We start from the raw sequence: 11297 nt of genomic DNA, 5'->3' as shown, positions 1-11297 counted from the left end.
TTCCAAATTTCATTTGGCTTCCTGAAGAAAGGAAATGTACAAAAGAAAAAAGAAAAACCGCTGCAGGTCAATCAAAGGCACTGCTGGTGTTCTCAGAACAGTGGATGACCCAAATGTGTTCAAGATTTCTCTTTTTAGAAGCAGAACATTCTCAGACTGAACTTTGGAGGTGTGGAAACTATTTGTTTAGTTCTATGCACGCCTGAAACAATTCTCATGAATTGAATGAAAACTATAACATTGGTAAAGAGTGACACAGTAAATAATGTTCCACTGGTTAGTTGTTGAGACCTCTGTGTACATTTGTTAAATGTGTTTTTTGCTTTTTATTCCCTTGATGCTGAAACCAGTCAAACCCAGAGGTGGTTTGACTAAAATACATTTAAAATAACAGTTGTGTTTGTAATCTCACAAATACACCCCCCATTTCAGTGAAGGTCCATGGTGCTGCCTTTATTATTTAATTACATACAGTATTTATTGTTATTTATTATTGCACATTCAAGTTAGCTGTACAAACAATAGTGCAATTGACTATACACGTGTTACACAGAGACGTACCATGAGGCAAATAAATGACATGAACATAAAATTTCCACTTGTGTGTGTTAGGTTTAGCGTGTTGCCTTAAGACAGTGGGCAGAGCTGCCTGCAGCTGCTGAGTAACACATGGACAGTGCCTTTACTGTTTGGAAAGTATAAGGTCGTCATGGCAACCACAACTTGTGGCAAGGACGGTGGTCTACCAAAATCGAAGTCTGTAAATCTTACAACAATCATTTTCTCCAATGATTCTTCTTTGCTTAATGAACCAGTGATTGACACCTTGTGGTCTGGATGTATCAGGCATTCTGTAGGCTACTAAACCAGTTTTAGTCACGAAGCACAAACTGGTTCATTCTTGCACTACAAAGAAATCTGAATCTTCATCTCGTGTGTGTTGCAATATGAAGGGAAAAAAGGAAATACAATTTTTGATTGTAATGCATTATAAACACAATTTTTTGATGGTAAAATTATCTCATTTCTCCTTGAAAAAAAATCAGAAACGTGACAGTCTTCCATCTTATTCCAAATGTAGTCAATCAGCATAGACATGTCTAATGTCCAGAGTTTACTAACATTTTACTCTGGAGCTAAGAAACTGTGTTGTTTGAAACAGTATCTTCAGACATCTTCACTCTTTACATATACACACATATATAACAAATGACAGTGACATATAGTGTCAGAATCCACATAAACAAGATTGTTCACAATACTTTAATAACTCACCTCAACTTGAGGCCAGTTTGTGGGGATTTAGGTGTTAAGTTAGCACCATGCTAATTGCTAGCCATGTATTCGATTAATATTTAGCTCATTAGCCTCATAGCTGGAGTAGCAAAGGCTTTTAGCCCCAGAATGCTTGTTTAAATGGATATTGGCTGTATAAGTCATTGACATTTGTAAAAAATATACAAGTGTATAAACAAAATGTAAGCATCAACATTGTTGTTATTACTGTTTCTTGTATACGTACTAGCGTAATATTCAACATACGCCTCATATTCAAAGCAAAAACACAGAAACAAACTTCAGACACCAAAACATCTTGGAAAATTGACTACACCTGGGTTAAATGTAAATTAGTATAAAGAATAGTTGTGAAAGTAGTTTCTCAGCGTGTGGAGTTAGTAATGAGTGTTTTAGGCACAGGTGGCTACAGCTAAAATCTTCCTGAGGCACAGCTAAGGAAAAAGAGCTAAATTTTAAAATCTAAATTGGTTTTATTGCCTAGGTGTGTGTTGCGTGGCAGTTGTTCTACAACAAAGGGCTCAGACACCAAGATATTTGGTCCATTTTGAAAATTCTGGTATCTGCTGTGCTGTTTTACTAAGCAAATAAACTGAGGTGGCTTATCAAAACGGCAAAAGGGGTATAAATATCTTCTATGCTAGCCCTCAAAATAAGGACTACGAAATAAATGCATATGAACCTACAGCATTATACATCATGACACTGGATATCCAAGGGCCCTTCTTTAAAATGAATTAAAATACAATTATAGGTCCTTAAAAAGATATAAAAACAGAGGTAAAAAGGACAGGTTAAAAAAAAAAGTAATGCAAAACAACAACAACAAAAAAATTACAGAACACCACTTACTTCCACGCAACAATTCACACAACAGATGTCCATAAATAAATTCTAACTTACAGTAACAATATTATAAAATGGCAAAATGACAGTATGCTCAGCAGATGAAAGACAGGTTATAACCCTTTAGACATAAAAGTCAAACACATACATGAACACGGGGCTCCAGAACTGAGCTACAGACAGAAAGTTGGGTCTGGTTTCATTCTGGAAATGCAGTTATCAGTAAAAATGGGAAGACTATTAATGTTAGAGTTAATTGGGACAAAAGTGTTTGAGTCTGAAGTTTGATTCTTTAGCACTGGAGCTACAAGACTAATGCTGTCTAATGTTCCCCTCCTTGTAAATGTAATATGTTAACCTGCCCATAAGAAGCACACCTTTTTTTTCTAACTGTGAGACTGTTTAACAGCTCAACACAGTTTGAGGCAATGGTTTAGACATTTAATTTGCATAGCTATAAGGTACTATTACTCGCTGCATTGGTCTTGCAGCTCCAGTGCACAAAGAAAAATAAGCTGACATGTCATGACTTATGTATTATATTTTGGGTAAGCCAAACTACTCCTTTACCGCAGTTTTATCAGTATTTAAGCGTGTCTCATTGCGTAACTTCTAAACTGCATTTTCCAAATCACACAAGAGTACAGTATGTCCCATTTCACCTTAAACTATGTCTTTACCAACAGCTGATGATTTGGTTGAAGAGCAGTCTTGGAGATGAAGCTCAGATGAAGCTCAGGTGAAGCAGCAGCACCTTGTGTGGCTGGAAGTGTCTCAAAAAAATAAAAAAAAAAGCAAGGGCACCAAGCAAAAAAAGCTTCTTTGGTTTCTGTTGAACAGCCTTGAATATTACACACACACACACACACACACACACACACACACAGTCAAATCAAGTCCTCCGTGTCCATGTGGCAAAAAAATAATGACTTGTGTCTATTAGCAGTTCAAGTTCACAAAAGGCCTTCTAAGACCCAGAGGAGGCTCAAAGAGGGTGCGGATATGGGTTTGTGTCGCTGTCATTCCTCCTCTCTTTCAGTCTCTCTCTTTCTCAGACATACAACATTTGGCATCAGTATTTTTCTGGGAAGTTTGGAGATCCATCTGGATTCTAGAGTTCGTAGAAAGTCCTGACCCCATTTTCTTGTGTGTCCATTCCACTCTTTCCTTCCCCTTTAACCCTCCTCATTTTCTCTTTTGCTTTTCTCTTTTTCCACTCTTTTCCAGACGGAGGGACCAAACAGTGTTCTCTTTGTTTTGCCCCGTCACTTAGACAGTCACACAGCCAGTCACTCAGGGGTACTTTCTATTTATGTGTGTATTTCTGTGTGTGTCTGTATGTGTGCACGCATGTGTGTGTGTGTGTGTGTTTCTTCACACTGGGTGAGAGGGCAGTTCGAGCAGGGAGGGGCGGAGCTTGGGGGTGGTTTCCATGGTGATGCAGTCCTCCTTGCCCAGCTGGCGTCGGGTGGCACTGAAGTAGGCATTCATCAACTGCATGATCTCAGTCAGCTGAGAGAGAGAGAGAGAGAGAGAGAGAGAGAGAGAGAGAGAGAGAGAGAGAGAGAGAGAGAGAGAACGAAGGTATAAGAAAAAATGAAAGACGGTGATTGAGAAATGTTTGAAAGGGTCGGATAGAGTGAGTTGAAGAGAGTGAGTGAGAGAGAGAGACAAAAGAGAGATCAGAGGGAATAAGAGTTAGCAGAAAATCTGACACACACACACACACACACACACGGGGACTTTTCACCTAGACTTCCATTCATTTTGTGGAGACTTAATCAAACCTCAGAACTACCACAAACCTAACCCTAACATCACACTATAACCTTAAATTTTAATGGTGTACAGTATGGAGACGATCTTTGTCCTGGTAAAGAAGACACTTCCACACAATGTGAGTGTGTAACAGAATTTACAATTACATATATCTAGACCACAAACTGTTATACTGCAATGGCTACAGACTCTATAAACTTTAGGGCAATAATCTTGTACATATTTCCCCCAAAGACAGCTGTCGCTAGCTCAAACAAGCTTTACAGAATACTGTGAAACTCCTATTTAGACAGATTGGAAAAAATGTTGTGCACAACAACTGTACTGTACTACTGTTACTACTACTACTACTGCTGCTAATGATAATAATAATAATAACAATAATAATAACGCAGCATGCCTACCTTGGTGGTCTCGAACAGCAGGTCTCTGTCTGCGGCTGTAATTCTGAAGGTGTTGCTGTCGGACACGCCGTAGGAGCAGATCTGAGCGACGGGTAGACACTCCAGAGCCTCAGCCTCACCCTCTCTGTACAGAGACACGCAGGACGCTGCTACACCCAGCCACAAACGCTGCGAGAAACTACCTGTCGAACTCTGAGGGAGAGAGAGAGAGAGAGAGACATGTATGAAATTTCTTTATGACGTAAAGAATGGAATATGAAGTCTGAGAAAAAAAAATTATTAGTATTCATTAATTCATTGATTTATTCATCTTCTGTAAATGCTTAATCCAATTCAAAGTCACACAGAATCCTCAAGTGTAAAGCAAGAACACACCCTGGACCGAGCGCCAGTCCATCACAACAAAAAGCACGGAGGCGCTCATCAATCTTGGAGTTTTTCCAAATGCCCAGATCTTTTATGTCACCCAGAGAAATAACTACACTTGCTACGATACACTGTGTTTGCAAAATAGGTAAACACTTATTTAACACGCATTCCTGCTCTCTTTGACTCCCCATCTGGGATGGACTATGTATTACCATCGATTCATCCGGTGATCTCCTGATGATAAGGGCTATAATCAACCTAATCGACTTATTCAAACTAAAGCCCACTCATTTTTGGACTTTCCTTCTAACCATGACCTGACCAGTCTCTGACACCTCACTGTTATTGTCAATGTCAAAATACGTTGGTCAAAATATCACAAGGATCAACCCCCACAGCTGCGTTCTCCCTCTCTTTAAACAGCCTTGATCAGAGTGGCCGGTTTCAGCGTGTGTTCCTTTAAATGAGATTGAGCCACAGCTCAAATAAATAAAAAAATAAATAAAACTCAACATTACAGTGCTCCAAAACAAAGCCACACGACTCACTATGTAGAAGTCCACCTCGTAGAGAGTGCAGCCGAAGCCAGACCACTGCCGTGCGATGGTGAGGTAGGCAGCCATGCTGTCCCTGCGGCTGTGTCCACTCAGGGCCTTCCAGCGCTCCAGGATGGATGCAGTGGTCAAAGCGGCCTCCTCCCTGAGCCTGGCCCTCAGACGCTGATCTTGCTCCTCACGTCGCTTCTGACCCCACAGTGCCCCGGCCAGCAGCCCTGCGGGGAACAAGGTCGGGCAGCCCGGGGGGTCAGCGGTGGCCAGAAGGGCCCGGGCTTCTAGAACACGCACTGGAAAAACCTGCTCCAGAGGTGGAACCGGCACCAGGGCGCTAAAATCCCCCTGAACGGCCTGCAGCCTCAGAGCCGCCAGAGACAACAGGTCATCATCACAGACGGGCAGCTGACCACGAACCACCATTTCATGACACTGTGGAAGAGAGTATGTGGAGTATTATTTATTTTGAGCCTGGATGGTCCAAGTCATTACAACTCATGCCCTCAGGCCAATAAACTTGAGAGAGAGAGAGAGAGAGAGAGAGAGAGAGAGAGAGAGAGAGAGAACGAAAGAGAGTGAGAATGAGTGAAAGAAAGAACGAGAGAGAGAGAGAGAGAGAGAGAGAACGAGAGAGAGTGAGAAAGAGAGAGAGTTAGAAAGTGAGAGAGAGAGAGAGAGTGAGAAAGAGAGTGAGAGAGAGAGAGAACAAGAGAGAGTGAGAAAGAGAGTGTGAGAGAGAGAGAGAGTGAGAAAGAGAGTGAGAGAGAGAGAACGAGAGAGAGTGAGAAAGAGTGAGAGAGAGAGAGAGAGAGAGAGAAAGAGAGTGAGAGTGTTCGACTGAGCTCTATGGATGATTTACTAAGCTTTGCTCTTCGTTTGTCTTTAATTCGACCGATAACCGTGTCATGTGCACATTTGTTAGATCAAATCCAACAGAGCAAGAGAACAAACATGGCGAGATAGGGGGTTTAACCCAAGGACACAGATATCATGTATACAGTATCAGTCACATGTCTGAACCCACCTGAATTAACCTGTGTGTTTCAGACATTATGATATAAAGTTTTAAAGCAACCCTAGGTTGTATATTTACCATAAAATTACAGCTTCAAAATCATTATGATGTTCCACTGGGCTGTAATAGGGAGATTATACAGCCTCTGTCTTTGCTTCTCTGGGTTCAACACTGCAGAAACAGCACTATGTAACTTCTGGAAGATGGTAGGAAACCACACCTTCTCCCTCCCCCGATTCTTGATTCCAGGACTGTGCTGTAAAACTGAATTACACTCTACACAAACTGTAGGGGGAGCTCAGGAGCAAATACCAAATACCAAACTTACCTAGAGTTCCTTTAACATTTTTAATTTGGATTACATTTGATGTTAATTATTATTCATTAAATTAACTATATGTTCAAAAATACTTAAATTCAGGAAGTATACTCTCTAGGACTCAGATGGCTGAGGTATCATTGGAAATCGAACCAACGATCTCTCAATAATCTCGTAAAAGCATAATATATCCATCACATTTACCTGCTCATAGAGGAAGAGATACTCGATACTGTCTATGCTGATGTTGTCTGTGTCCAGGAGGCAGTAAAGTTTAAAACACAGTCTCCACTCTGAGTCCGGCTCTTTCACTGAGTGACTGAAACAGGGAGAGAGAGAGACAAAGAGGGAGAGAGAACTTAAATAAACAGAGCGTAAATGCAGGACTTATCTGTAGAAGCCAATTCTCACCATAAAGAGAAGGAAAAAAAAATCACTTCATCAGTTATAACACATTCATTGTCTATAAGTTCAGGATCGCAGTGAGTCCAGAGCCTTCCCGCAATTACTGGGCGCAAGGCTGGAACACACCATGAAGGGGGCGCCATTCCTTCGCCGGGTGACAAACACTCACAAATTCTCTCTTTAGAGTCGCCAGTCCACCTACCAACGTGTGTTTTTGGACTGTGGGAGAAAGCCGGTGCACCCGGAGAAAAAAGACACCTTGTGAACACATCAAACTCCTTGCAGACAGAGAGGGGCTTGAATCCACAACCCCAGGTCCCTGTTGCATGACTGTGCCACCCATTATTCAATTAATATTTGATTAGTACGCCCCTTCAATTAATCACAGTCATGCCCCTCTCCAATAAGTGTGAGTTCTTTTCTCAGAATTATACTGAGAACTACATTGAAATTGGGCGACACGGTGGCGCAGCAGGTAGGTGTCGCAGTCACACAGCTCACAGGACCTGGAGGTTGTGGGTTTGAGTCCTGCTCCGGGTGACTGTCTGTGAGGAGTTGGAGTGTTCTCCCCTTGTCCGCGTAGGTTTCCTCCGGGTGCTCCGGTTTCCTCCCACAGTGCAAAAACACACGTTGGTAGGTGGATTGGCGACTCAAAAGTGTCCGTAGGTGTGAGTGAATGTGTGAGTGTCTGTGTTGCCCTGTCAAGGACTGGCGCCCCCTCCAGGGTGTATTCCCACCTTGCGCCCAATGATTCCATAGGATCTGGACCCACCGCGACCCTGAACTGGATAAGGGTTACAGATAATGAATGAATGTATTAAAATATTATTTCAAGATGCTACATTAATATTTCAATAAAACAACTCATATTTAACATTTAAATCAAATCATTCTTTTGGGGATACAAGGTCAATAACTACATCACAAACATGACCTCATCAAAAAGCCATGGAAGGACAGAAAGACATGGCGACTGTCCTTAAACGCACTGATTACACCCTCACCAACACAAACACACGTAAGTACACACACATTTTCCTGTGGAGTGTTTTGTGCTGACGCATTGTGTTCATTGTGCTGCATGTGCAGTTTTGTGTGTGTGTGTGTGTGTTTCTTGTCTGAGGACGTGTGAGGGTGTGTGCATGTCCCTGAACTTCAGATTCTGGGAAGCACCTCACAAAACACGCACACACACATGCCCACACTTCCGAGAATAAAACAAATGCCTTTTATTCCAGCAGGATTCTTATCTGTCTTGGTTTGCTTTTAACATCTGAGCTGATGACATCAGTCTCACCCTGAGAGCGTCCAGACACACACTGACCATATATGTGAATTCTCACACACACACACACACACACACGTATTAAAATATAAACAAATGCCCAAAGTGAGATCATCAACAAACACGATGCTGTAAATTATTGGTCAGTTGGATATTTACTTTTCAAATCTGGTGATAACATCAGCGATGATAGTGCTGCCCCCGATGACCCTTTCCCAGCATGCCTTCTGCTCAAAGAGAGCGAATGTGTTGCGGCTGTCCTGCAGACCCAGGCGCTCGGCCATCTTCCTGACCACCTGAGAGAGAGAGAGAGAGAGAGAGAGAGAGAGAGAGAGAGAGAGAGAGAGAGAGAGAGAGAGAGAGAGAGAGATTTGCACTGTGAGTGACACACAGACATACAGTATGTCTGTAAATGCATGTGTGTATCTGTGCATATGCATTAGTGTGTGTGTTTGTGTGTGTACCTCATTAGCAGTAGTGTGTGAGTTGATGGCTATCCTGCAGCAGCCGGGGCCAGGGTAGTGGACAGTGCAGAGCATTTCCTGACGACTCATCAGACCCTGGATCTCATCCCAGGATGGAACACACTCGCGACATCGTGTCTTCTCTAGAGCCTGAGCGATGAACCACGCATAACTCTCCACTTCAGAGTCCACACACACACTCTGAACCCTGACACCCACACACACACACACACACACACACACACACACAGAAAATTGAGGGTTGAAAGATAGAACTTCTATCTATAACATCTACAACCTTTATAACCAGTGAATTTAATTACTTTATACTGCACCAATTACACAGTTTGTATAATCTCTATAGCGAAGCATCAAAACAGCCTGGATGCTCTGGAGCAGCTGCACATGAGCCTAAGATCAGTGTGGCTAGAGGGGGATGAATCCACTCAGAACTAGATTGTTGAAGAAGAGCGAAAGAGCAAAAGAACACCAAATATGTCTTGGCTGATCAACTGCATCTCTCTCTCTCTCTCTAATCAAATTTCTGCGGTGGAAGTTATTTCCTCTTCATACACTCGTTTATTTATCTACTCCCTTGTTTCTTGTCTTTCCTCTGGGTCTGGCAGCATTTACCCTCTCAGTGAGGCGTGTGATGAACTCCTAAGTGTGTGTGTGTGTGTGTTTGTGTCCGTTGCATCCACACAGGAAGGAAAAGTTTCCACTAGAGTCAACTTCTGCGAGCTGTACCCACACACACAGCCACAAGCCTGCAGGTCACCGGTGTGTGTTTACACGCAGATACACAATGTTTGTAGACCTGAGAGTGTGTGTATGTACATGTTTATATCAGAGAATGAACTGAGGTATGTTTATGTGTGTGCGTGTGTGTGTGTGTCCGTGGTCTACACATGTCACACTGTGGGGACCAAAATCTGTTTACACAGTCATTCTGTGGGGAAGAGAAACATTGTCCTCATAAGGTAAAAGTTTGAGGTGAAGATGTTTGTTCGATTAAATGCACAGTTCAGGTGAGGATTAAGGTTAAGATTAAGATTAGGGTTCGGCTGGGAGTATTTATTGTTAAGATCATAGTAAGTCTCAACAAAATCAATGGAAATCTAAGCAAAGTCCCCTGAAATCTTGTTAAAACAAGACTGTGTGTGTGAGAGTGTGGGCAGGGGTGTGTGTGTGTGTGTGTGTGTGTGTATGTGTGACTCACCTCTTTAGGTGAAAGCGCAGGTATCTGAGCACACTGCTACTGGGCAGGAAGGTGCAGCTCATGCAGGTGAGGAGCTGCCAGTAACGCAGCTGGGGGTTGGGCTGCGTCTGCGTGTTTGTCTGTGTGTTTGTGTGTGTGATGCTGGTCTGTTTGACGGTCTGGCAGTAGAGCTCGTCTCGGAGTGGACGCAGGTCCAGTGCTGTCTGCAGTATTCCCTGAATGAGAGGAACCGGCTCCGGAGCGGATTCCAGCTGCTGCACACAGTTAAACAACCTCACCGCCTCCTCACGAACAGATGTGTAGCCTTTACCTGCCATGTCTGTTCAGAGGGGGGGTTGAGAGAGTGAGTGTGTTGTGAGATTTTATTCCCCACAACAAAAAAACCTACAAAACACACTGAAATAAGAATGGTTCATTTCTAATTATACAGACGTGGAAGGACTTTCTGCTAATTTGATACAGCTATGCTATGCCCAACAATGAGTTCTTTCATAGCTACAGTGGACAAGTAAATGTCTCATCTATCTTTGCTATCTTCATATTGGAAACATATCAGTGAAAGATAAACAATAGATCAAATGTAGCTCAGGATTAGGGTGCATTTAATTACATTGGAAAGAAGAACTAAGGCCTGTTGTCAGAGTGAAGGCAGCTTACAGAAACAATGGCTGTGAGATTATTGCTGATAATTTTGTTGGGTATTTGTAATACTGATGTGTGTGTGTGTGTGTGTGTGATATACTCACGTGTGTGGTCCAGGCTACCATAGGGGAAAGGCAGCAATGGGGCATAGAGTGGACTCTGAGTGTAAGTGAGGATGGGGTTGTGCTGGTAAATGTGCTCCACAACCTCAGGATTAAACTTATTCTCCTTGAGAGATAGAGAGATACAGAGAGAGAGAGAGAAAGAGAGAGAGAGAGAGTCTTCAAGTCTTTGCCTAAAGCTATCAACTATTCATGTCTGCCAAATTTAAATTGAATAAAGGTTTTCTCAAGCTACTGTTGGGTCGGTTGTTTTGTGTGTGTGTGTGTGTGTGTGCGTGTGTGTGTGCGGGTGCACATGTGTCACAAAACACTCCAGCTTAACGTAAACACCTCCCACTGACCCTGGGACTGAGCTGATCAGGGACAGATGTGTGTATGTGTGTGTGTAAGGCAGTGTGCTTATATGAGATTGTGTTCATGTCCTCTGAGGTCAGCGGTGTAGGGTCAGGGTGAGGAATGTCATTTTACAGACATGACTAGTTGCGCTCAGAGGCACTGGATTCTTTTTGAACTCCTGTTAAAACTATATTGGACACATCTTAATGCATGTCTGTCTGAGGGTGTCGGTCTGTCTGAGGGTC

The 11297-nt window shown here is 42.7% G+C and overlaps 1 protein-coding gene across 1 annotated transcript in view; it reads right to left on the bottom strand.

Moving 5' to 3' along the window:
- Positions 1–442: 442 nt before the first annotated feature.
- The window catches only part of plekhh3 (pleckstrin homology, MyTH4 and FERM domain containing H3), a 45616-nt gene continuing 34761 nt past the window's right edge, over positions 443–11297 (bottom strand). Inside the window, exons 6-13 of the mRNA XM_066643061.1 lie at positions 10699–10822; positions 9953–10271; positions 8734–8941; positions 8429–8565; positions 6784–6898; positions 5243–5677; positions 4326–4517; positions 443–3654 (exon numbers count right to left, since the gene is read on the bottom strand). Coding sequence (XP_066499158.1) covers positions 3517–3654; positions 4326–4517; positions 5243–5677; positions 6784–6898; positions 8429–8565; positions 8734–8941; positions 9953–10271; positions 10699–10822 — 1668 coding nt within the window. The 3' untranslated portion in view covers positions 443–3516. The remainder of the gene's footprint in view (positions 3655–4325; positions 4518–5242; positions 5678–6783; positions 6899–8428; positions 8566–8733; positions 8942–9952; positions 10272–10698; positions 10823–11297) is intronic.

This window comes from Hoplias malabaricus, chromosome 13 (assembly GCF_029633855.1).
Source record: "Hoplias malabaricus isolate fHopMal1 chromosome 13, fHopMal1.hap1, whole genome shotgun sequence".
NCBI lineage: Eukaryota > Metazoa > Chordata > Actinopteri > Characiformes > Erythrinidae > Hoplias > Hoplias malabaricus.
The sequence above is the reverse complement of the archived record's forward strand: the minus strand, read 5'-3'. Positions and strand labels throughout refer to the sequence as shown.